The 26965-nt window shown below is 44.3% G+C and overlaps 2 protein-coding genes across 2 annotated transcripts in view; both read left to right on the forward strand.

The window, feature by feature from the left end:
* Window positions 1–26965, forward strand: part of LOC310987529 (uncharacterized protein) — a 300910-nt gene that overhangs the window by 242973 nt on the left and 30972 nt on the right. Inside the window, exons 25-27 of the mRNA XM_083973836.1 lie at window positions 17019–17195; window positions 21238–21411; window positions 21964–22137. Coding sequence (XP_083829962.1) covers window positions 17019–17195; window positions 21238–21411; window positions 21964–22137 — 525 coding nt within the window. The remainder of the gene's footprint in view (window positions 1–17018; window positions 17196–21237; window positions 21412–21963; window positions 22138–26965) is intronic.
* LOC310987252 (uncharacterized protein) lies at window positions 489–16281 on the forward strand (the record flags this gene model as incomplete). The annotated part of the gene is made up of 8 exons (XM_083973441.1): window positions 489–678; window positions 2503–2619; window positions 4647–4766; window positions 11313–11432; window positions 12508–12701; window positions 12959–13060; window positions 14579–14881; window positions 16226–16281. The coding sequence occupies exons 2-8, from the start codon at window positions 2555–2557 to the stop codon at window positions 16279–16281; spliced, it is 960 nt and encodes a 319-aa protein (XP_083829567.1). The 5' UTR covers window positions 489–678; window positions 2503–2554.

Below are 26965 nucleotides of genomic sequence, written 5' to 3' on the forward strand. Positions count from 1 at the left end.
CTTTCTGCACTGTTGTTTTCATTTGTTACAGTGGTGAGGAAACTGTATCTTTAACAGATTTTATTTTATTTTATTTTGTAGATATGTTCTATTTACTTGTGTTCTCTGCACTGTCCTAATTCCATTATAGGTTTTATTTGTTGTTGTAAAAAATATATATATATATAATTTTTTTATTTGCAAAAATTATAAATTTAAGTTATAACACTAAGACACAAAGTTGATGACAACGTTTGTGATGAATAAAACAGAGAACAGACTGAGCTGTAACTTGTAGTGGAGTGTCTTTAAATCTCTCAGCAGCTCTTCTACCACAGCTGGATCTCAGCTCACTGTTTATTCATGGTGTCAGAGTTCACCTGTCCATACAGGTGTAATACCAGGAGTTACCCAGCAGGTGGCGCAACTCTACTGTAGAAAGAGACTGACCCCTCCCTCTGTCATCATGAACCATGGATTTATTACTGTATATTAATAGATCCATGCCATGAACGTGTGTGATTTCCAGTAAACACAGAGCAGAGGGAGGAGGGGAGAGTGAAACTGTTTAGACGCCATGTTAGAGTTTAGTTTTAGTTTTTATTATGGATCCCCATTAGTCCTCACCTTGGTAAGGACTATTCTTCCTGGGGTCCAGAGTGAACGGAGCAGAAGGAGAGAAACTGGAGTCTGAGACAAGTGAGTGTCAACACAACATTATTATTATTATTATTATTATTGTTGTTGTTGTTGTTGTTGTTGTTGTTATTCCTGTTGTGTATTCCTAGGAATTCTTTCTTTCTTCTTCTTCCGAGGAAGTCATACTTCCCATGGGCGAAAACTCACCAAACTACAGAAACATCCTAGTCCTTGAGCCAAGACCCAAAATTTCACATATCGGTATCACCTGGGAGGGCAAATTCTAGTTGTAGATAGTAGGTTTTTTTTTTTATTCCTATACACCCCTAGATTAAGTTTTGATATGATAGACCTTGCTGACTTGCAGCTTTATAGTATTTATCACCTCTTAAAGTAATAGTGCTGTTCAAAAACAAAACAAAAAAGCCTTCCCTGGAAATCATCTTTCTTTCATCATATCCTCTCCTTTGGGTGTGTTTGAACTATTGGCCAGCCATAGAGACTTGTAGCCTAATAAAACCTTAAGTAGTGTTTCAAATAATTTATCTGATACAGGTGTATATAAGCTTCAATTAGCCGATCGTCAGTTCTAGATAGATACCTTTTTTTCTTTTTTTTTTTAAGTATACTATATATTTTTGGGGGCTTTTTTGCCTTTATTTGATAGCACAGTGAGATAGACAGGAAAGGGGGAGGCAGAGAGAGGGGGAATGACATGCAGGAAAGGTCTGCCCAACATGGGATTCGAGCCGGGGACGCCTGCGTTGAGGACTGTAGCCTCTACATGGGGCGGCCGCTTTAACCACTGCGCCACGCACCGCCCCGATAGATACCTTTTTTGACAATGAAAAAACTATGCTGGGTGGTGGTGGTGGTGCCGGCTCACAGAACAACCATTTACAGTAATTAGCCAATTACCAAGTATAACCAATTAGCTCAGTGAGCTAGGAGCTGGTTCTTGATGTCAGAGGTTGTGGGTTCGAGACCCAGTGAAGATGATAATGATGACACATCAAAATGCCAGATGTCCTCAACTGGAAACACTAAACAGTCCTGTCTTTCTATTCTACTGTTTGTTGCCCAAATTTGCCAAAAAATTGCCCTGACCCGACCCAACACTGTGCAGCAGCTATAATTGTCATAGAGAGCCTAAGCGGAAGCAGGAAGTAACGTCGCCATGGGACCTCAACTCTGAAAAACTCTCCATGCAAGTGAACGGGACTGAAAGTTTTATTTCGTGATCCAATTGAATTGTGCCATGAGAAAAAAATATGACCTCTACCTGTTTAAAACATCATGTTTCATCCGGGGGAAAAAGCAGTTTATCATAAAACGGCAACAGAAGAATGTATTTAGTGTGAAGACGCTCTGCGGACTACAAATCTGGTGTCACCTACGCGACTTGTAGTCTTTCTGGTTACAGATTCTTCCGAATTTTATTCTACAATAGTTTTACGATAAACTGTTGATTTCTCTTCATGAAACGTGATGTTTTAAACAGGTAGAGGTCATATTTTTTCTCATGGCACAAATTTCATCGGATCACGAAATAAAACTTTCAGTGCCGTTCATTTGTATGGATAGTTTTTCAGAGTTGAGGTCCCATGGCGACGTTACTTCCTGCTTCCGCTTAGGCTCTCTATTGTTGTTGCTGTAGTGTCAGTGTGAGAGTCATTCACCTCGACACAACTTCTTCAAACTCAGAACAAACATCAAAGGTCAAAGGTCACGGTGACTGGATAAACATGGATTTAATGTCAAAGTACTATGAGTGGTGGAGGTCAACAACTGGATCAGACTATAAAGTGATTATAGTTTGTGTGTGTGTATGTCCACTGATCAGTGATCAATGTGATGTGAATAAAAACATGTTTGTGTCTTCAGAGGTCAGAACCACAGACTGAGAGCAGAGTCTCCAGGATCCATCTGTCTGTCCATGAAGAGTGACTGGTCCAAACAACCTTGGTGGTTCAGATCTGGATGGGGACCTTCAGAGTCACGGTAAGAAACCTGATAAAAACATGAAACTGAGTGGTTACATTCCACCTTTCCGAAAATAGACTTCCATTCATCGTAATAGCGGGGTTTCCTTTTTTTCTAAAGACCCCGCTATTCCGAAAAGGCTATTGGGGAAACCCCTCCATTCCGAAACCCCCCCCACTCCAGACGGACAGTCAGAAAGGAAACGGAGGCTGCGTAGCATATTGATCCTTTTTTCCTTTTTGGGGTCAAACGGATCATGTGCATAATTAACTGCAAAACAAGCAAATACTTCATATTAAGTAAGGGATAATGTATAGTTCGGAGGTTGTTATGGAGAAATAAACCCCGACAGGTTGTATGGAACCCCGACGCGAAGCGGAGGGGTTTCATACAACATGAAGGGGTTTATTTCTCCATAACAACCGACCAACTATACATTATCCCGCTTAGAACACGGCCTACAACTAAATCATTCAATAATGTAACACAAAATAATGATGAAAAGAGATTTTATTCATGTAAAATTAGACCGTTGCTCGGGACGCCGCTCTGATCAGCGCAGCACAGAAAAGAGAAAGTATGCAGGATATTTACTTTATGTTTCATTTTTACCGTCATTAAACAGCTTCGGACTAATAGTGATGTTAGATAAACGACTTGTAACTTGTTACAGGGAGAGTGGAGGCTCCTTATTTCCACATCGTACATCGTGGCTGAAAAGTAACTTAAACTTGCATCAGAACCTCTGACCGTGTCACAGCTCCTCTCCTCTCTGTAGCTCCGCGACACAAACGCACCCCATAATCTCTTGTTTATGACAAATACGACTCCACAAAATACATCGTAACGTGTATGGTAATAATCCATCGATCCACTGTTTGATTATCAAAGTCTTCAAATGCACGAACGGGAGGAGGCTCAGCAAAACAGCGGCCGTGACCGGACATGCAGAGTCGGCCGTTGCTATGGAGTCCCTAGCAACGGTCCGCTCAGCGGTGGTCTATCGAGAAATAAACACCGCAGAATATTGGTGATTGACCAATCAGAATCGAGTATTCAAGAGAGCCGTGTTCTAATGACATATAACGTTCACTATGTTTCTAGCCTGTCTAGCCTCAGGGTCTTTTTACTAAACTTAGCCAACTCCTTTCTTCATTGCTTAAACCCATCCAAAGCGAAATTTATTTATTTTTTCTCCTCCAGTCTGCTGTCAGCAGGAGCGACAGCTGCAGCAGGGAGTTCAGCCGCGCTCGAGCGGATCGGGGGGTGGGAGTATTTCTTTTACTCTGTGGAGATCTCCCACAAGGGAGTGGGAGAGAAAGCAAGTGGGACAGAACTGTCCAGTCCCTGAGCAGCGCACTTTTCACAGACAGGCCACAACACAGAGTGTAAACAACGTCACATGAAGCACCACGGACAGCTGCGGTCACTGTCATGTCACCACTGTGTAGTGTGAGGAAGGACGGAGGCACTGATGTTGCATTCAGGTGCAGTCAGACACCTGAATGACGCTGTCGGCAAACCAACCGGATGTCATTTTACTCGACGAGAGAAAGACGGTAAAAAATAAAAATAAAATGTGGGTCAGGTAAACAATACGACATCACCATGACAACATATTGTCAGGCCTGTATTGTTTTGCCTCGTGCTGGCGGACCACTTGTTTACATCGACGCTTGTTTATCCTGTTACATGCAGCGTCTGTTGTCTGTCTGACTTCTGCCCGATTTCACATGAATGCAACATCAAGAATACGTTCCGATATGCAACCGCACCGCTAGATGGGGGCAATTCCTACATACTGGGGCTTTAAGGTTATAGGGTTAGGAGCTAGGGAACACATTATGTCAATGAGTGTCCTCACAAAGATAGCATTACAAGCGTGTGTGTGTGTGTGTGTGTGTGTGTGTGTGTGTGTGTGTGTGTGTGTGTGTGTGTGTGTGTGTGTGTGTGTGTGACATTACTGAAAAGGACTTCCTGGTTTGTGTGTGTGTGTGTGTCCACACGATCAATGTGATGTGAATAAAACATGTTTGTGTTTGCAGAGGTCAGAACCACAGACTGAGAGTAGAGTCTTCAGGATCCATCTGTCTGTCCATGAAGAGTGACTGGTCCAAAGAGCTTAATCCAGAATTCAGTTCTGGACCTGGACCTTCAAAGTCACGGTAAGAGACGGTTTCTACTACTAACACATTTGCACAAATTGTACAAGTAACTGTAAGTAGGACCACAAAGTTGTCAGCAAAGCGTAAAATAGTGAAACAGTATTACACAAATAACAATCTCAACACATACAGTGTTATCACAACTATGAAAAAGTTCTCTTCAGCTATAGCCAATGAATATTATGCATCTGAACAGTGTAGCCGACCAATTGGGATGAAAAAATATGAACACTTCTTTTAGAGTTTTAAATCACACTGTTAACGCACTGTCAAAACAGTTTGTTGTGTAACTGATCACATCAAAACTGAAATACAACCTTTCCCTACAAACAGAGGGAAATATGTCTGGAAAAAAAGAAAAACCATACCCATTACAAAGTATTTTTAAAAACACTCTGAATTGTGTTTAGAGGAATTTTTGTTGAGTCTATTACAGTAATTGTCTCTTGGAGCATAAAAAACGCCCAACATTCGAAAGAGACATTTTTTACATGCTATATGTTTTGTGCCATTGTTCCTCCACAATATGGCACAAGGCCATTTGTTGGTCATCGTTGTGTGTCGTTACTGGGAGCTTTGAAGTTTGATATACAGATTTTGGACTTTGGGGGACATCTTGTCAATCATCTGATTGAACATGTCAAACTATTCCTTTGAACTTGTATAATCAACTAAGCCCTTCTTACTTAAAAAAAAAGAAGTTCAATCCAATATGTTGTGTATTGTTGCTGGGAATTACATAATATCCAATAGGTAATGATAACAAATACATGTCAGCAATCCAACCATGGTTCAGGTGTTATGGTTGTTCTAACAACAAACAACAAACAAAAATCTCTCTTTTTTTTTAGTACACAAAATCTAGGAAAGGGCAACGAGAGATGGAGAGCGGAGGAGGAGAAGAAGAGGAGACAAGGAGGCGAAGAGAGAAGGAAAAGAGAGGAGAGGGGAGGAAAAGAAGAGGAGACGAGAAGGAGAAGATGGAAGGAAGAGAGAGGAGAAGGAGAGGGGAGGAGAAGAGAGAGGTCTAAGAGAGGAGAAAGGGAGAAGAAGAGATGAGGTGAAGTGAAGATGGGAGACAACGAGAAGAGAGAAAGCGAAAGAGAGGGGAGGAAAAGAAGAGGAGACGAGGAGGAGAAGATGGGAGGAAGAGAGGGGAGAAGAAGAGGAGACGAGCAGAAGAGAGAAGGAGTGGTGGAGGAGGGAAAGAAGACAAGGAGAGGAGAGAAGGAAAAGAGAGGAGACGTGTGACTTTGTGACATGCCATGCAACAAGATGAGACTGTTGTTCACTCATGACGGACAAATATGGACACATATGCAGACACACATGTAATCTGTTGTGACTGTCAGGAGCTAGACTGCAGCTCTGTATTACTACCTGCTGTTGTAATATGTTGTGTCAAAATGTCACTGGAAAAAAAGTACGATGAAGATAATATATTCTGTGGGTAACGGGGGTGGGACTAGATAAGCTTTTGCTTTTCCCGCTTTCCCTTTCGCACTGCAGGCAATTAGCATAAATGATGACAGTCCAGGGAATAAAGTTAAACGGTTTTATTACAAAGGTTCTGCTTTACAGGTTACAATACAGGCCCACTTTCATCTCCTCGGTTTACGTCATCAATATCACTAGCAAGGCAAGGATTACGTATCACAAACCACTCTTTTGCACACTTCAAAAGGTTTACACACTCAGTGAAATAACACACTAGAGAAGATTTGGCACATTTTTCATGGGCACAACCCAGATACTTAGCTCTGCTGCTCACCCCACAAATGCATGTTCCTTACAAGTGTGGCACCATTTAAAAGGGTAATAAACAGGCTTTCCACCACTATAAGATTTATTTCCTAAAAGAATTGTTACAACAAAGAAATAATCTACCAAACACAAATTTCCTTACTTTTTGTGCAAAGTTTAAATCACATCAAATTAAATTTCAGTTAATTTCTCAGTTGACGTATAAAGAGACCCCGTGGAGTTTGCTTTTGGTTATAAAATAGTCTCGTATTAATGTGGATGAATCTACGTTACTACCCACACTTGTTAATGGGTTCATTTTCGATAAATATATCATTTTGTCTTTATAGTTTCCTACTTTCGTTTTCCCGGACGCTGCCCGGTGGGTCATGGGAATAACGCCGCCAGATCGCCGTTCATGGTCGGAACTACGACGGTATCTGATCGTCTTCGAACCTCCGACTTTCATTCTTGATTAATGAAAACATTCTTGGCAAATGTTTTCGCTTTAGTTCCTCTTGCGCTGGTCCAAGAATTTCACCATGTGCACGGAGGCTCATGGGAAAAACTTCTTTCCAAAACTCCTCCTAGTCCCTTTAATTCAATTTTAAACTTAAAATGAAGTTTCTCGGGGCGTCGAGTGGCGCAGGAGGTCCCCATGTAGAGGCTACAGTCCTCAATGCAGGTGGCCCTGGTTCGAATCCGGCATTGGGCACTCTTTCCTGCATGTCATTCCCCCTCTCTCTGTCTCCCTGTTTCCTGTCTCCTGTCTCTCTCAACTATACTACCAGTAAAGGCATGAAAAGCCAAAAAATCTACTTAAAAAAGAAAAGAAAAGAAATTTCTCGTGTTTATTTTTATGTTTTTTTATTAGTTTGTAAGTCTTTCCTTTTTATGTTTAGGTTTATTTTCCTGTGTACTTTCTGAACTGTTGTTTTCATTTGTTACAGTGGTAAAGAAATTGTATCTTTAACAGATTTTATTTTATTTTATTTTGTAGATATGTTCTATTTACTTGTTTTCTCTGCACTGTCCTAATTCCATTATAGGTTTTATTTGCTGTAGCAAAACATATTTTTTTATTTTATTTGCAAAAATGTACAATTACATTACAAGTTTAAGTTACAACACTTAGACACAAAGTTGATGACAACGTTTGTGATGAATAAGACAGAGAACAGACTGAGCTGTAACTTGTAGTGGAGTGTCTTTAAATCTCTCAGCAGCTCTTCTACCACAGCTGGATCTCAGCTCACTGTTTATTCATGGTGTCAGAGTTCACCTGTCCATACAGGTGTAATACCAGGAGTTACCCAGCAGGTGGCGCCACTCTACTGTAGAAAGGGACTTCCCCTCCCTCTGTCACCATGAACTTGTGTGATTTCCTGTAAACACAGAGTGAGGAAGTGAAGGTAAAGGTGTTCAGACGCCATGTTAGAGTGAACGGAGCAGAAGGAGAGAAACTGAAGTCTGAGACGAGTGAGTGTCAACACAACATTATTATTATTATTATTATTATTTTTGTTGTTGTTGTTGTTGTTGTTGTTGTTGTTGTTGTTGTTGTTGTTGTTGTTGTTTTAGAGTGAGAGAGTCAGTTTGTCTGTGTGGACTGTGGAGGGAAGAAGAGTCAGACGTAGTCCGTACATACGTCAGCACATTGTCTCAGATTCACCTCCACACAACTTCTTCAAACTAACAATAAACAGTGACTTGAACTCATTTGGGTGTCTTGATTCTGTGTGTGTGTGTGTGTGTGTGTGTGTGTGTGTGTGTGTGTGTGTGTGTGTGTGTGTGTGTGTGTGTGTGTGTGTGTGTGTGTGTGTGTGTGTGTGTTACTGGTTTCCCTCTCAGACTGAGTGAAGTCCTGAAGATGAGTGTTAATGTGGAGAAACAGGAGGACAGATCAAAGTCTCCAGGATCCATCTGTCTGTCTCTGAAGAGTGACTGGTCCAACCGTCAACCTCCAGACTTCAGTTCTGAACCTGGACCTGGACCTTCAGACTCACAGTAAGACACCTGATAAAAACCTGAACCTGAGTGTGTGTGTGTGTGTGTGTGTGTGTGTGTGTGTGTGTGTGTGTGTGTGTGTGTGTGTGTGTGTGTGTGTGTGTGTGTGTGTGTGTGTGTGTGTGTTAGACTTGTAGTCAAGACCGCCTAATCCGAGACCAAGACCAGAGAGTATCAAGACCAAGACACTACCAAGACCAAGACCAAGACCAAGACCAAGACCAAGACAGACCAAGTCAAGACCAAGACTAGTTCAGCTCGAGACCGAGACCGAGACCGAGACCGAGACCAAAAAAAAAAAAGGAGAAAAGAAAAATCTAGTTACACCGTATTTTGCTATAGGGTTCAGCTGCTTAGTTTAAATATGAGATTGTATTATTTCAATTACAGGCACAACAATACAGAAACAATGCATGTCTTGTGTGTGAACTCACTAATGTTTTCATCAATTGGCTGTGATCAAATCTGTGTGGCAATTGCATGACCACTATTTCTACACGATTAGAGGATTGACTTGAGTGCTGTTAAGGACTGACATGATTATTAACTAGTCCCAAAGTAATCTAACAAAATTCTAATGAATGGAAAATGTTACTGATTTAAATTGTAGACCTACTTAATTTGTAGATGAAACGTGACATCACATTATCAACTTGCAATGGCATTATTTGCCATTATAGTAGCCAAATTACACTGTATAATATCAGCATCACTGAAATGGCATAGGCCTAATGCTTAACTCATTCACTGCCAGAGTTTTTTCCCTCAGTGTACTATTTTATTGGTGGGGTGGCGGGTGTCTGACTGTAGCGGGGACTGAGACTGACTGCCGCTGAGTGCTTTGGCACGGGGGGGGGGGGGGGGGGGGGGGGGGGGGCACACGCTGCTCGTTGAAGACAGCGGTGATAACGTGCTTTCACGTCTGAGTCTCCAAACCACAAACGTTTGTAACAACACCAGCAAAACGTAGCTAGATTTGTCGCTTTTTAACAAAATAAAGTCGCCAAGAGGGTTTGGAAAGTCACCACGGTTGTAACACTGCTTCTGGCCGCCCATTCATGGCCGTTCGGTCCGTTCATGTCCGGTGAACGGAGCATAAGCCGCGGTCGGCTGCTGCCTGCTGCAGTCTGCTCCTGTCTGCTCCCGGGCTGGAGAGGTTGGAGGAGTTTGTTGTGGTCACTGATCACGTGGTGCATGATCACATGGCGAGCACTAACGCATCTGTGTCACAAAATGCATGTGATTGATAGCACTTGAAGTTGGCGTATAAATATTGATTAAACCCCCCCCAAAAAAACAGCGTGCCTGCCTAAATATTAAATCCCTTCTAGACCGCTCCGCCAGTCCGAGACATTGCAAGACCGAGAACCCCGAGACCTAGACAAGACCGAGACCAAAGACGGCCAAGGCCGTGACAAGACCAAGACCACAAAAAAGTGGTCTCGAGACCGGTCTCGAGAACTACAAGTCTAGTGTGTGTTTCTGTGTGTGTGTGTGATGTTACCAAACAGGAAATTACTCCCGCAGGGCTCAGTCCTTGGCCCTATTCTGTTCAGTTTATATATGTTGCCCCTTGGACATATCATCCGCCATTTCACCCCCGTGTCATACCACTGTTATGCTGACGATTCCCAGCTGTATGTCTCACTCTGCCCGAAAAACCACAGTAAATTGGACTCTCTACACAGCTGCCTCACTGCCATTAAGGACTGGATGGCCTCCAATTTCCTACAACTCAATACAGATAAAACTGAAGTCCTGGTTATTGGCCCTGATCATATCTCCAGCAGTATCTCCCCTCACCGTGGACCACTAACAATTAACACAACACAGTCAGCTCAGAACTTGGGAGTCATATTTGACCAGCAACTCAACTTCAATTAGCACATTAAAAGCATTGTTCAGTCCTGCTATATACAAATTAGAAACATCGCCAAAGTCAAACCAATGCTCCCCAGAAACATACTCGAACAGCTCATCCACACCCTCATCTTTTCCCGCCTGGACTACTGTAATTCATTGCTCCCTTGCCTAAATGATGCAGCAATTAACAGATTACAGTTGGTACAAAATGTGGCGGCAAGACTACTCAAAAACACTCGACGCAATGAACACATCACCCCAGTCCTTGCAACTTTACACTGGCTCCCCGTCCATTACAGAATTCAGTTCAAAATCCTCTTAATCACGTACAAATCTCTTCATGGTCTAGCTCCACTGTACATTTCAGAACTCTTAACTCCGTATTTAGCACCAAGATCCCTCAGATCTGAAAATCAGATGCTGCTAGTTGTCCCACGTTCGAAACTCAGGACTAAGGGAGATCATGCTTTTTCTGTTTTAGCTCCATTGCTGTGGAACAAACTCCCCCTCGGCATCAGATCAGCTGAGTCTGTGCATCATTTTAAAAAGCTTTTAAAAACCCACATGTACCGACTGGCATTTGTGCAGTAATTTTAATGTTTGTTCGTTTTTTGTTTCTATTGTCTTATTCATTTCCACTATTTTATCTTATGCCTGTTCACTGTTTTTCTGTATGATGTTTTCTTCACTTTCTAATTGCTTTATTTTCTCGATGATATTGTTTTTTTATTTTGTGAAGCACCTTGTAACCTTGGTTTTGAAAGGTGCTATAGAAATAAAGTTTATTATTATTATTATTATTATTATTATTATTATTATTATTATTATTATTATTATTATTATTATTATTATTATTATTACTTCCTGGCTTGTGTGTGTGTCCACTCATCAGTGAAGAATGTGATGTAAACAAAAACATGTTTGTGTTTGCAGAGGTCAGAACCACAGACTGAGAGCAGAGTCTCCAGGATCCATCTGTCTGTCCATGAAGAGTGACTGGTCCAACCGTCAACCTCCAGACTTCAGTCCTGGACCTGGACCTTCAGAGTCATGGTAAGAAGAGGTTTCTACTGTAAACTGAGCTGAAAATGATTCAGTCATTAGACTCATGTGAAGGAAACAGAGAGAAACCAGGAACCAGATCCATCAGACTCTGAAGGTTCACAACAAACCTCAGAGACAGAAACACGCACACACACTCTGTCCATCAGACTGATGAAGCACAGCGTCCTCATGTTCCTGTGTCATCAGCCTCAGTCAGTGTGAACGTTGCTGCACCAACACTTTAATGATCCACACGTCTGAGCCTTTAAACTGAAGTCACAGTAGAGATTAAAGCAGCTGATACACACAGACTTTTATTTTGAAAAGCCAGGAACCAGACAGGAGTGATCAGTGTTTCCTGTTTCCTGTGTGTGACTGTCTGAGCTTCTCCACAACATGTAGTGAAGCTCAGGTGGAGCTGCTGAAGCTTCTGTTGTCAGCTTCAGTCTCCTCACACTGGATCAGAGCTCCAACACAGGTTGATTAGAGCCACACAGCAGCGTCTGGATGAGGAGCTCATTATTTAAAGCAACATTGCAGAGTTTATCAGCCTTAAAATAATGTTTCCAGACTCATTGCAATGGTAGAAAAATGGTTAATAGGATGAATGGTCAGCCTGAGCCGGGTCGCGTCGGCTGAAACGGCACTATGTAACTTCCCTGCATGGGTCGGATCACTCCCCCTCCCCCCTCCCCTCTGCATCGAGAGAGAGACGTGGTGGGTGTAAGCCAGCAGCAGTAAAAGCGAAATTTACAGTTCCCCTCCATCAGGCGATCTGGTACCCGCCCCCCCAGAGAAGTTCAGAGGAAAACACCACCAAAAACCAGACGAGACGACGCAGAACTGAAGAGACTCAAACTAACAGGGAGTTTGTTTTAGAGTCCAGATTTATGGTCAACAGATAAACAGAGACAGAAACCACACCAGTTCAGGACCAGGTCTTCATTCAGCTCGTCTCTCTACACTCGTCTTCCTCTACTTACTCTCTCTCTGCTCCTCTGCTTTCTGAAGCCCCGCCCCCTTAACCAATCAGAGCTCAGATGTGGAGCTGTGACATGTTGTTGATCCAGAAATGTCTTGACAGGAGGAAGAGGAGTGGTGTCTCTGTGGACCAGCAGCTGTCCTGCTGTGGTCTCTGTCAGGACGTCCTGAAGGATCCAGTCTCCACCAGCTGTGGACACTGGTTCTGCAGACAGTGCTTCACCTCAGACTGGGACCAGTCTGGTTCTTCAGGACCCCCCTCCTGTCCCCAGTGTGGACAAAGACCCAGAACCAGAGGTGAGCTGCAGACAGCCAATCAGAGCAGCTGTGTACAAAGTGAGACTGAACATCTGTCTCCTGATGTGGTCATTAGTGAAACCAGGACCTGTTGTTTTCTCCAGAGTCATTGTTCCATCACACAGCACTGACATTTAAGATGATGATTCAAACCTTCTCTTTGTTGTCTGTAGTTTTTCTGTAGCTGATGAAAATAATCTGATCAGATTGTCAGACTCTCTGTCTTCAGTCTGACTCTGTCTCTTCTCTCTCAGCAGATCGTGGTCTGCAGGAGGTTTTAGATCAACATAAGATCAGTCTGAGGAGCAGATGTGAACGAGTGACTGAAGGAACTGAGGGAACAGGAAGTGGAACAGGAAGTGGAACCCTCCTCAACAGCGTCTACACTGAGCTCTACATCACAGAGGGACAGAGTGAAGAGGTTAATACCCAACATGAGGTGAGACAGCTGGAGACAACGTCCAAGAAGAAGACCCTCCATGACACGACAATCAAGTGCAACGACATCTTTAAAGACTTAAATGTCCAACAGAGAGAGGACGTCTCTATAGTCTCACCTGTCCAACAGAGAGAGGACGTCTCTACGGTCTCACCTGTCCAACAGAGAGAGGACGTCTCTACGGTCTCATCTGTCCAACAGAGAGAGGACGTCTCTACGGTCTCACCTGTCCAACAGAGAGAGGACGTCTCTACGGTATCACTTGTCCAACAGAGAGAGGACGTCTCTACGGTCTCACCTGTCCAACATAGAGAGGACGTCTCTACGGTCTCACCTGTCCAACATAGAGATGACGTCTCTACGGTCTCACCTGTCCAACAGAGAGAGGACGTCCTTACGGTCTCACCTGTCCAACAGAGAGAGGACGTCTCTACGGTCTCACCTGTCCAACAGAGACCCATCAGAGTGGTTCTGACCAACGGCGTCGCTGGCGTTGGAAAAACCTTCTCGGTGCAGAAGTTCACTCTGGACTGGGCCGAGGGCTTGGAGAACCAAGATCTCAGTCTGCTGGTTCTGCTTTCGTTCAGGGAGCTGAACCTGATCAGAGATCAGCGGTTGAGTCTTCTCAGGCTGCTCCATGTTTTCCATCCAACATTACAGAAGGTCACAGCAGAGCAGCTGGCTGTCTGTAAACTTCTCTTCATCTTTGACGGCCTGGATGAAAGCCGACTGTCACTGGACTTCAACAACAGGGAGGTTGTGTCTGATGTCACACAGACGTCATCAGTCAACGTGCTGCTGACAAACCTCATCCAGGGGAATCTGCTTCCCTCGGCTCTGGTCTGGATCACCTCCAGACCTGCTGCAGCCAATCAGATCCCTCCTACATGTGTCGACAGGGTGACAGAGGTCCGAGGCTTCACTGATGCCCAGATGGAGGAGTACTTCAGGAGGAGGTCCAGTAATAAAAAGCTGTCCAGAAGAATCATCTCACACATCAAGACGTCCAGGACCCTCCACATCATGTGTCAAGTCCCAGTCTTCTGCTGGATCAGTGCTACAGTTCTGGAGCACATGTTGACCACATACCAGAGAGGAGAGCTGCCCAAGACCACGACTGACCTGTTCTCACACTTCCTGCTGGTCCAGACAAAGAGGAAGAAGAACAAGTACGGTGAAAGACGTGAGATGAGTCCACAGGAGCTGATGGAGGCCGACAGGGAAGTTCTTCTGAAGCTGGGGAGGCTGGCGTTTGAACAGCTGGAGGAAGGAAACATCATATTCTACCAAAAAGACCTGGAGCAGTGTGGTCTGGATGTCACAGAGGCCTTGGTGAACTCAGGACTCTGTACTGAGATCTTCAAAAGAGAGAGTGTGATCTTCCAGAAAACAGTCTACTGCTTTGTTCATCTGAGTGTTCAGGAGTTTCTGGCTGCAGTCTACATGTTCCACTGTTTTACCAACAAGGACACACAGGTCCTCAAGAAGTTCATTGGAAAAGACTACAAAGAGAGGAAGAAGAGCACAACGCCTTCCTCTGATGGATTCAATGTGAGCAGTCATCCACCGATCAATAACAGTCATCCTCCGAACAATAACAGTCCTCCACCCCTGGTTGACTTCCTGAAGAGAGCCATGCAGAACTCCCTCTACAGTAGAAATGGTCACCTAGACCTGTTTGTTCGCTTCCTTCATGGCCTCTCTCTGGAGTTCAACCAGAAGCTGTTAGGAGGTCTGCTGGGTCAGACAGACAACAGTCCAAAAACCATCCAGAGAATCATCAACAACCTGAAGTGGATGAAGACTGATTACATCTCTCCTGACAGAAGCATCAACATCCTCCACTGTCTGACGGAGATGAAGGACCAGTCAGTTCATCAGCAGATCCAACAGTTCCTCAAGTCAAAGAACAGATCACAGAAACTCTCTGAGATCCAGTGTTCAGCTCTGGCCTACATGCTGCAGATGTCAGAGCAGGTTCTGGACGAGTTGGACCTGGAGAAGTACAACACATCAGTGGATGGACGACGGAGACTGATCCCAGCTGTGAGGAACTGCAGGAAGGCTCGGTGAGTCCAGACATGATCAATATTGATTGATTGATTGAAAACTTTATTTAACAAAAAAAATTAAACAAGTGTTCAAAAGGATTAAAAACACAATGAAGCCCAAAGGCTTGTTTCCATTGTGGTCCTATTAGATGATAGACGGTACACATGGATTTAAATCAAGAAAGACAGACACACAACACATGGACTAAAAACATGAGAAGGAGACACTAAGACACATAGACTGCAACATTACAGAGAAAGACCAACAATAAAATAGATAAAACAAGAGACTGGGTCCCAAATAGAGAAGGCAAAACATAAAGCAGACACAAAAACAATCAAACAATAATCTGGTGCTTCATGGCTCTTTTGATTTAATTTATCGGTTTGCTAACCATTTTTTTTATTGAAGCCTTAAAAAGACAATAGGAGGAGCTAAGAGTTTTAAGATTTATAGGAAGGCCATTCGACAAGACAGCTGCTGAGTAAAGAAAAGAATATTTTCCCATACAGCTCTTGAATCGACAGAGCCTGTAGTCAGTGGAGCTCCCCCTGGTGGAGTAATTGTGTGTGTCACTGACTTTGGTGAAGTAGTTTACTTAATACTTTGGTGCCAGGTTATTTTTTATTTTATAAATTAAACACAATTTGAGTTGAGAAACTCTCTCCTCCACTCTGAGCCACCTGAGGCTGGAGAAGTGGTCAGACTGGAGGTGTGTATAATTATTGATTCGTAGTTTAGATTAGTAGTTCACGTAAATAGAATTTTTCTTTTTTCTCATTATTTTTAGTTTGACTTTGAAAACATTACGTAAGGGATAATATAGAGTGAACAGGCTTTGCTTCAGGGTCCCGTCCATCCTGTGAGAGTGATGAGGATCATTGTTTCCTGTCAAACTCAGTCAGAGAAGATGAGCTGAAGCTCAGATGTTCATCACATCATCCTGTCCTGTCATCAGATGCATCAACTGTGTTTTTACTGCAGCTTTCATCTGATTTGATTCTGACACACTTGATATTTTCTCTCTTCACAGACTTGTTGGTTGTCAACTCTCAGAGAGTCTCTGTGAAGTTGTGGCCTCAGCTCTGAAGTCCAACCCCTCCCACCTGACAGAACTGGACCTGAGTGAAAACAAACTGAGTGATTCATCAGTGAAGGTTCTGTCTGCTGGACTGGAGAGTCCAAACTGTAGACTGGAGACTCTGAGGTGAGTTCACTGACTGGACCTGTTGGACTTTTGTCTGTGTCCAGTTCAAATGTGTGAAGTTCAGTTTGAAGCAGCGACTGATTGTGACTCCATGTTACTGCAGCTGGTAGAAGGTGAAGGGTCAGAGGTCACTCAGAGGTCAGTGTGGTGGTGGTGATGATGATGATGATGATGATGATGATGATGATGATGATGATGATGATGATGATGATGATGATGATGATGATGAAGCTGCTAACAGAACAGCTGGATCAGCCACTGTAGCTGAAGCTGAGCAGATGTGATGTAGATCTGAGTTTTCCCTCTTTGCTTGGTTCAGGGTCAAAGGTCAAAGCAGCTTCCCAGTGTGAGAGGTCAGGTTAACATCAACACTGGGCTCCACAGGAAGGAAACTTCAGCTCATGGTCACATGACATGGTTAGGGTTTGGTCACATGACTCCACTGTCAGTGAGGGGTCAGAGGTCAGCTTCAGACAGTGGACAGTTTCTCCTGAGCCACTGTGACTGTGTCCACAGCCTCTGGACCTGAAGCTTCTTCAGCTCTGAACAGATGATGAGACACTGAACGCTGTCAACAAGGAGCTTTGTCCTCAACTCACTGCTTTTATTCTTTATTCAGATTGGAGAGCTGCAGGTTGTCAGAGACCAGCTGTTCTTCTCTGGTATCAGCTCTGAAGTCCAACCCCTCCCACCTGAGACACCTGGACCTGAGTCAGAACTACAAGCTGCAGGATTCAGGAGTGGAGGATCCAAGTGGTTTTCTGGAGAGTCCAGACTGTAGACTGGAGACTCTGAGGTCAGACTCTGTTTTATTTCTGTGCTCAGATGAATGTGATGTGAAAGTTGTGTTGATACTGAGCTGCAGTCATGAGGCTGATATTCTACTGATCCACACTGAGGCTGTAGGACAAGGTAGGCAGGCGCTGACAGACCAAGACCAGGGCTGTGGGGGGGTCCGCACCTCAGACAGCTCATCACACAACAACCTCACAACAAACAGATTTATGCACAATGGTTCACACAGATCTACGGAAGCCCTAAAGGGCCAGGTCCGTATACATTTTTCTATTATCGTTTTCTATATAATCATAGAATGTGTCGTTGACATGGTTGCCTAGCAACATGTTTCCCCAGTGCAATCACTTCTGCTTACAGCAAGGTAGCAGCTGGTTAGCCACTGTATGTTTGTAGCAGGAGGCTACTAAAGCGAGTCTGTTGGAAACACTACACATGTACAGATATAACGTGACAGAAGAGCTGTTTTCGTGGTGTGACAGTTGAGGGTCCTGTCACTATGCCTCCAATTGATCATGTGCCCTGGCTACTTGGCCACAGGAATATCCCTTTGGGTGACTGGTTAGCGTTAATTGCCCAGAACCATGTGTAGAACTCAAATCAGTGAGCTGATTCATGTGATCACATCATCCCGATTTCAGCCTTCAAGAGCTGCCACTAGTCTGCTCTGCTCTGCTCTATTGAGCTGTCAACAAGTACGTTACACTTAACGTTAGTTTGTTTACTGAGCTGGGTTTATTTAAGGGGCTACCGGTTAGCATAAACACATGAGAGGTTGGCTACGTTATCTGGCAGCTTCAGCTAAGGTAATGTTAGCTACTTGCTGCCTGTCATTGGTCGCAGCCAACAGGTGTCTGTTGGTTCGAGATACCATATTAATGTTATCATAAAGTAAGGATGTGATTTCTGACAGCAGCAGCCAGTAGACGTTAGCTTAGCTGAAACAGGATAGATGGGACCACCGGCCGGTGTCCCCTTAAAGAAACCCAGCACAGTGACGTTATACAAACTAACGTTAAGTGTAACTTACCGGTAAGTTGTTGACAGCTGGTGTGGACAATAATCACACCAGTGAGTAGAGTAGACTTAAGTTAACTGCCCCTAGAGTGCCTAGAGATATATAGACACTCTAATTGCCCCATGCTCAAGCTGAACAGTAGCTGTAGTGAATCATGTTGCTAGGCAACCATGTCAACGACACATTCTACCATAAATTAATAAGTTATCACGAGAAAACGGACTTTGTTATCTCGAGATAACGAAATAATAAGTTGTTATCACGAGAAAAAGGACTTTGTTATCTCGAGATAACGAAATAAGTCGCTATCACGAGAAAACGGTAATAAAAAAATGTATACGGACCTGGCCCTTTAGGGCTTCCGTACAGATCCAAGTCTTAAACATGTGCAACACCTTTACCCCACAATCCACGCCGTCCCGACATCAGCTGCACCACTCACATCACACAACAAACAAAATCCACACTCAAATCGAGCAACAAGGATGTTAACCATAGTGGGTCGTCACAATGAGGAGAAGAATTCTGCAGTGTTTACAGTTTTATTTTATCCAAACCTGCGGTCGACAGTTCATACACAAAATGTTGTCATCTGTCTTTTTGGCTCACGCCCTCAGCCATAGACCAGAGCGCCATTTTTATGCAAATGAGAATGACTGATGCATCCTGGGTAAGTTAGGGGCAGCGCCCGGCATCCCTCCATTGAAAAGTTCAGCCTAACTGGCTTGACAAACTAACTAACATAAAGTTGGCTGTTAACAGGCTATTTACAGACAACACTTAGCCAAAACCTACCCGGTGACTCGACCAAATACGTGTAGATGTCTGGGTCAGACATTTCTGGCCACTGTGTGGAGTCATTGATCATTGTGGGAGGCGAAAGGAGCATACCGCTAGATTCATTCATTGTAGTTTTTCAAGATAGCGTGAACGGTGGGTTTCAAAGAGGGTGTCAAAATAATTATGAGACATGGTGCTAGCTACAAAAGAAACAAAAAATAAAACATTCAGATTGATTGTTAGTTAGTCTAAGCTCCATCAAAACACAAAAAGCCACTGAGTGCAATGTAAAAATGCCGGGCGCACATTTCTGTGCATTACACATTATTCTCTAATACTTTAAAGAAAATTACAAAAAACATAAGCTGTCTGTAGAACATGGGGTGTGTATTGAATGAATAGAGAGTGCCATCCCATGGCAAAACAAAAACATGCATCATTTGCTAAGTTTAAAACTTAAAAAAATAAAATACAACCACAAACCTGCGGGCTACAATTCAAACACAAAATGTCGTCATCTGTCTTTTTGGCTCACGCCTAAACATACAGAATGACACTCGTTACACACATACACACACAAATAGAACCACAGTTTCTGTATGTAGCTTAAAACGAGGCAGCCGAGTGGTGCTGATATTTGTAACATAAAATAGTTTGTGAACCTTGCTCTGAACTTAAAGCTGAAGTAAGTGATATATTTGTGTTAATATAAGTCTTAAATAGTTATATCTTCCGACAGCAATCACTTACATAGAGTGTTTGGACCGACACACGGGTCTGTCAGTCCCTCTGCTCTGCTCTGAGCCGAGGAGAAAACTTTTATCGTATCCTACAGTTTTTATCCAATGAGGAGAGAGAACGGCATGCAGGGCTGTGTGTGCAGCCAAGGGACGCCGTGAATGTGGCGACGTAGGGGCGAGGACTGTTATGGTGCGCTCAAGGCAACTCGTAACTCGTGTTTTTCCGACCTGTGAAGTCGTACCAGTTTGATCTGGTACGAGTTCACGGGTCAGAAGTTACGAGTGGCCGTTATAGTGACTTTCACAGGTAAAACAGGTCGGAGAAACACGAGTGGGTTGCCTGGAACGCTACAAAGTCGTAAGCCGTGACTTGAAGCTGTAATTTACAGTTTCAAAAGCCGGCCTGGAACGCAGCATTAGCCAAAACGACCGGATCGCTTACTTCTGCTTTAAAAACTAGTGAAAACAACGGATAAACATATTTACATTCTCCGTGCACATTCTTCTTCACACATTCAGTGACTTAAAACCACATTTACATGGAAAACAACAAAAATATGTTGGCGGGATTTCCCAGCCGAACTCACACTCGGCCACAGTAAACATTTCTGTGGGGGTAAGAAGGGAGGGGCTACAGAAGCCTGGAGGACTACGTGAGCTCAGGAGGGACAAAAAGAAAGCAAAATGTCCTCTCACAGGTAGAAGGAAAATAAAACTATTTAAATAAGATCAAATTCACAAACCAAATATAATAAATAATAATGGTGCATTTTAACTCTGTTACATGTACACAACAAGCTGTTATTACAAGGTTTACAACAGATAAGACACACAACCTGGGCTGTGTGTGTGTGTAAAAGTTTTTTAGTATCAGAGAGAGTAAGTTAAAACTTGCTAACTGTTAGCCACCGTAGCCCAGGCGTTGGTCTCCCGTCAAATAAGAGCTGCTGTTGTTCTTAAGATGAAAGCTCATTAAGGTGTTCGCCTCTCCAGTGGAGCATCACTGCAGTTGAATTAGCTGCTAAACTGCTGGAGGCTAAAAAGCCATTCAAAGCCAACATCCCATATTAAGCAGGTGTGTGTGTGGGCTGGTTTCAGGTTTTTCTGTCTCTGAGCTTCATTCAACATGTGTTTCTACACGTTAGTTGTCATGGTAACAGAGTTCAGCCTCACATGTTTGTTGTCTTGAGCATGGTCAGTAAATCTCTGATCAATGTGGCTGCACAACATGAGTTTGTCTGGATGGAGCCACAGGTGGAGCTGACAGGTGAAGAGGCGGAGTCACTGCATCTGTGTTGAAGCAGCAGCAGCTTCTCATGAATATTAATGAGCTGTTTTCTCTCTATGTGATTGTTTAACCTGCTTCCTGTTGCTTCAGCTGTTAGATTTTGATTTTCTAAACTTGTTCTTTCTGAAGCTTCTTCAGCTCTGAACAGATGATGAGACACTGAACGCTGTCAACAAGGAGCTTTGTCCTCAACTCACTGCTTTTATTCTTTATTCAGATTGGAGGGCTGCAGGTTGCCAGAGATCAGCTGTTCTTCTCTGGTCTCAGCTCTGAAGTCCAACCCCTCCCACCTGAGACACCTGGACCTGAGCTACAACGAGCTGCAGGATTCAGGAGTGAAGGATCTGAGTGGTTTTCTGGAGAGTCCAGACTGTAGACTGGAGACTCTGAGGTCAGTTCACTGACTGTTACTGTTGTAGATCTTAGATCTTTGATCCACAACTGAACCTGATTGATCTTCACTCAGAACTTGAATCATTGACTTTGATGTCACGAATGAAGGACGTTTGAAATAGTTGTTGTCTCATGTTTCCTGTTGTTCTTCTCTCACACTGACAATGACTCTTCACTTTCAGCTCATTTCACTCAGTCTGATCAATAATCAATGATCTGATCACTGCAGGTGTGTGTGTGTGTGGTCCTGGATCAGGTCTGGATCTTTAACCTTTTATCCAGTTCAGTCCTGAATCAGAAAGTTGCAGTCAGTGTCTAGTCCAACAGGTCTTGATCAGATATTGATTGTATATTGACAGACTGATCTGAGGTCAGCAGCAGCTGATGAATCTGTGCTGACATGTGGATGATGTGTGTAGAAGGCCACATGATGATTATCCACAACAACACAGGGACAAAGTCCCTCTACTCAGTTACACACTGATCATTGATCAGGACACATCTGATCAATCATCAATCATTTCATCTTCTTCTTTTATTCTTTATTCAGATTGGAGTGGTGCAGTTTGTCAGAAATCAGCTGTTCTTCTCTGGGCTCAGCTCTGAAGTCCAACCCCTCCCACCTGAGAGAACTGGACCTGAGCAGAAACAAGCTGCAGGATTCAGGAGTGAAGGATCTGAGTGGTTTTCTGGAGAGTCCAGACTGTAGACTGGAGACTCTGAGGTCAGACTCTGTTTTATTTCTGCACGCAGCTTAATGCCACATTAGCATAATATCCAGATCAATAACGAGCTAATGGCTCTGCTTTCAATCAATCAATCAATCATTTATTTGTCACTGCCATAAATAACAATGAAATTACGTTGGAGCATACAACCTTACATAGTGAAAAAGTGCATAGTGCAAAATGTGCAATGGTGCAGAATCCCATGGGCATATCATGTACATGAAAAAGAGGACAAGAAAACACAGGGGTGCCAGAGGACATGGTCAGAGGTAGTACTATGGTGTATGTTGCAGCAATGCAAAGGCCAGTTCACAGTTATTGTACGGTGGGGTGTGGTTACTGTCCATATGGGGGAGGGGGGGGGGGACATGGAGTGTAAACAAGGAAAGACAAAAACAGAAACAGGGGCATCAGAGAACATGGTCAGAGGTAGTATAGTGTGTGTTGCAGCAATGCAAAGACCAGTTCACAGTTATTGTACGGTGGGGTGTGGTTACTGTCCATGTGAGGGGGGGAGAGAGAGGAGGGGGGCACTGTTCAGCAGCCTCACTGCCTGAGGGTACAGGCTGTGGGCCATTCTGGTGGTTCTGGCAGATAAGGCCCTGTACCTTCTACCTGAGGGCAGCAGGTGGAACAGGTGATGGGCCGGGTGGTGTTGGTCACGCAGGATGTTACGCACTCTCTTCAGACAGCGGGAGGTATAGATGGTACTGATCTCTGGTAGAATGGTCCCCATGATTTTCCCCGCTGTTTTTACCACCCGCTGGAGTGCCTGCTGTTCGGCCTTAGTGCAGCTGGAGAACCACACTAGGAAACCGTATGTCAGAACACTGCTGATGGCACAGTTGTAAAAGTTCACCATCAGCTGTTTCTGGATCCCAGCATTCTTCAGTTGCCTCAGGTAGTAGAGCCGTTGCTGGGCCTTTCCCACTGCCGAGGCGGTGTTGATGCCCCAGGACAGGTCCTCAGTGATGGTCACTCCCAGGAATCTGAAGTGCGCCACCCTCTCCACCGCCTCACTGCCGATAGAGAGTGGAAGATGGTTGTTTTGTTTCTTTTTGCGGGGGTCCACAATAATCTCCTTGGTCTTCTTGATGTTCAGTATGAGATTATTATCCACACACCATGCTGCTAGATTTAAAATATGTAGCTTTATTTTGTCAAACGTTACACTGTTTATAGCGCATCAGGAGGACACAATTATACTGTTGGTTAAGACTCAACTCAAATCAATAACAGTACACACATTGTACACAGTATCACATATTGGAGCACCACTCACATCACACAACAAACCTTTAACACAATCCACACTCAAACCTGAGCAATAAGGATGTTAACTGTACACAACAAGCTGTTATTACAAGGTTTAAGACACACAACCTGGGCTGTGTGTGTGTGTGTGTGTGTGTGTGTGTGTGTGTGTGTGTGTGTGTGTGTGTGTGTGTGTGTGTGTGTGTCTAAGTGTCAGAGAGAGAGTAGGTTAAAACTTGCCCTTGCTGGGCCTTTGCTCTGTAATACACATGGCTGAGTGGTTTGTGCAGCTGCTGCCTGGACAGAAGCTAGCTCTGTTCATTGTCTTTTATTAGACCATGAAAATCACCAAATTCTGACACATTTAACTTGTAGTAAAGTTATCTGAAAGTCAAAAAGAATCCAACTTAATTGAAGTAGATGTTATATCCAAGAATGCACAGACAATGACTACATGCAAACTCTCGCTTTATTGTTCACAACCGCCATTTTACACCTATACATGAATCACTTTACGGCTGATGTCACACTATCGTGACCCCCTTATATCTTGGCATACGGCTGTATGCTACATTAACCCCCCTCCTAAAGAACCTGAACCAGTGCAACAGAACATTATTAACCAACCAACCTGACTGGCAACACTGGGTAGACTACCAGCTTGTCTGCATAGCCTTGTGGGTTATTCTGCCACCTGACAGGCTATGCACTAGCTAGAATTTCAAAAGTCTGTAACATAGTCCATGAGGTAAGATGGCCTCTGGTGGGCCCAGGCAGGACGAGGTCCAGGCTGCAGAGGTTCAGACAATGCATTTTGCTTAGGCGGATGCGCAGCCGGGGTCTCAGGCCGTGCATTCGACACTTCCCAGTCCCTATCTGTATGGTGCCACTCAGCTGCAGCTGCCTGGTCAGAGTCAGATGGTGGGGCCACCCTTCTATTGCGGCTGGCGTGCCAACGTGAATCATCAGCCAGATGGAAGGTAGCCGGCCCCAGGCGTGCCATGATCTGCCGTGGGGCGGACCAGAATGAGAGCAGCTTGTGGGACTGACTGGGTCGACGGATCTAAACCCAATCCAACACTTTAAGTGCCGGGCATCTGGCTCGATGCCCTCTGTCAAACCGCTGCTTCATACGCCGTTGCTGCTCTGTCACTCTGTTCTTCAGAGAAGGTGTCACTGCTGGAGAGTTTCCCATTGGAGGGCGTAGACGATCCAGGGGAAGTTGCAGTTCGCGTCCCAGCATCAGGAGGGCTGGAGAACTGCCTGTTGTGGTGTGTGATGTTGCTCTGTAATTAAGTAGAGTGCTCTACAGTGCCAATGAAAATGGAAAACCATAGACGCTCTGAGCCCATTCTTGAGTGTCTGGTTTAACCTCTCTATGCCACCTTTAGCCTGAGTGTGGTATAAGGCAGTTCTAATATGTTTGATTCCTCTCCCCTTCATGAAGGAAGTGAAGTTATCGGTGGTGATGGTATCTGGAACGCCCCAACGTGCAAACAGGGAAAAGAGGAAGTTGGTGACCACCCTGGTGGTGATGCAACCGACGGGATGCACCTCAGGCCATTTGGAATGGAGGTCATAGGCGACCAGCAGGAAACGTTGGGGCTGACGGACGCTGTGGAGTTCGCCCCAGATATCCACTTGAATGTGGGTCCACAGGTGCCGGTGGCCACGGCAGGGGCTGTAAAGGAGGAGGCTGGGGCAGGTCGGTTTTACCGCTGGTGAAGCAAGCCGTACAGTCCGCAGGGTAAAGTCTGGGTGTAGGGGACCTGTGGATAGCCTTAAAGGGATAGTTCACCCAAAATTGAAATTGCACTCATTATCTACTCACCCTCATGTCGATAAGGGCTGGGAGAAGTTTCAGAGCTATCCGTGGCTTCTCTGAGTTACAGGGGGTCTCGATGTAGCAGTGCATGTCAATATAACGGTTGCAAATGGATACCAACTGTCTTCGTAACAAAAAGACACACCAAAAAAATCCAAATACCTCCATGCTGCTCGTATGTAATGTCCGTCTTGTATTGAAGCCCCAAAATGCAAAATTGTCCCAAAACATTTTTAATAAGTCTATTTTTCAAGCTTGTTTATAGCGTTTATATTTAATTTTTTTGGGACAATTTCGCATTTCTGGGCTTCAATACAAGACGGACATTACATACGAGCAGCATGGAGGTATTTGGATGTTTTGTAACTGTAACTCAGAGAAGCCACGGATAACTCGGAAACTTCTCCAAGCCCTTAGTCGACATGAGGGTGAGTAGATAATGAGTGAAATTTCAATCTTGGGTGAACTATCGCTTTAAGGTTGAGCTTGGAAAAGACCGTTGAGCTGTAGAACAGCAGAGAGCTCCTCCACCGTAGGCAGTGGATATTTGTCTGGGATCACTGCTTCATTTACCTGCCTGAGGTCGATGCAGGGGTGGAGGCAACCTGATTTCTTCTTTGCCAGGTTAGAGACCCAGGTTGAGGCGTTGACTTGCTCGATGATGCCAGCACCCAGCAGTTTCTGCAGCTTGGCCGTGACATCATCACATAGGGTGAGGGGCAGCTGGCGCAAAGGTTGAATGACCGGGGGTACGGTGGGGTCAATGATGGGCTGGTGGTTGAAGGCGGTAAGGCAGCCCAGCCCAGTGAAAAGTGATGGCCAGTGGTGCTGCCAGGGCATGGTCACTGTCAGTATGGTGGCACCCGTGTTGTCTGTGATGGAGAAGCTCAGGGTGCAGAACAAATCAAACCCCAAGAGGTTGGTATCATGGCGGGACACCTAAAAGGTGAATGCTAGAAGAGCTCTGGAGCTGTAGCAGACAGAGACGGTACCATGCCGATTTTAGTATGTCCATAGCCATACAGCTCCTCCACACCTGCCCTGACTGTCTGTCAAGGGAAAAGCCACTGTACTGTGGACTCATTAAGTAGAGACCAGGGGCCTCATTTATAAAACTGTGCGTAGGAAAGATGACAACAGGTGGCGTACGGAGGAAACACAGGAAATGCGTGCGCACAAAAACTTTCCAATTTATAAAAGCGTGCGCACGCATGTCCTACGCCTGTTTCCATTTATAAATCACAATCAATACTAAATTTGCCGCACGTGAAAAAGCACTTCACCCCGCCCATACGGTACCTATATAAGGTCAGGGAACACCCTTGATGAATATTCATTCATACCAAATGAACCAATAGATGGGAGAAGGGGGAACAAGAGCCTAGGAAATACATTTCACACACATGGAAATACTGGGCCAGTTGGGCGCGCTGGTTCGGGTGAACAAAATTTGTAATTTGTCATTTATTTATTTAGAAGTCAGGACAATGCACATTAATAAAACATTTACCGTAGTACCTGTAAATGTGTCAGATTGTAGCCCGAGGGCTAATTTCCATCTGGAGTCCTCTAGGACTCGGGTCGGACCTCAGGCTTCCTTTTTTCTTTCTTTCTTTTTATGAAATGCACTGAATCAGCGCTGACGCATCAGGCAGACGGGTTTTTTCTTTTCTTTTTTAGGTTCGGAGGAATTGATTCTGGTGAGTCCGGCAACAGCACAAGGAAGTCTGAACCGGCTCGTGCGC

Source organism: Trachurus trachurus, assembly GCF_905171665.1.
Source record: "Trachurus trachurus genome assembly, chromosome: 6".
NCBI lineage: Eukaryota > Metazoa > Chordata > Actinopteri > Carangiformes > Carangidae > Trachurus > Trachurus trachurus.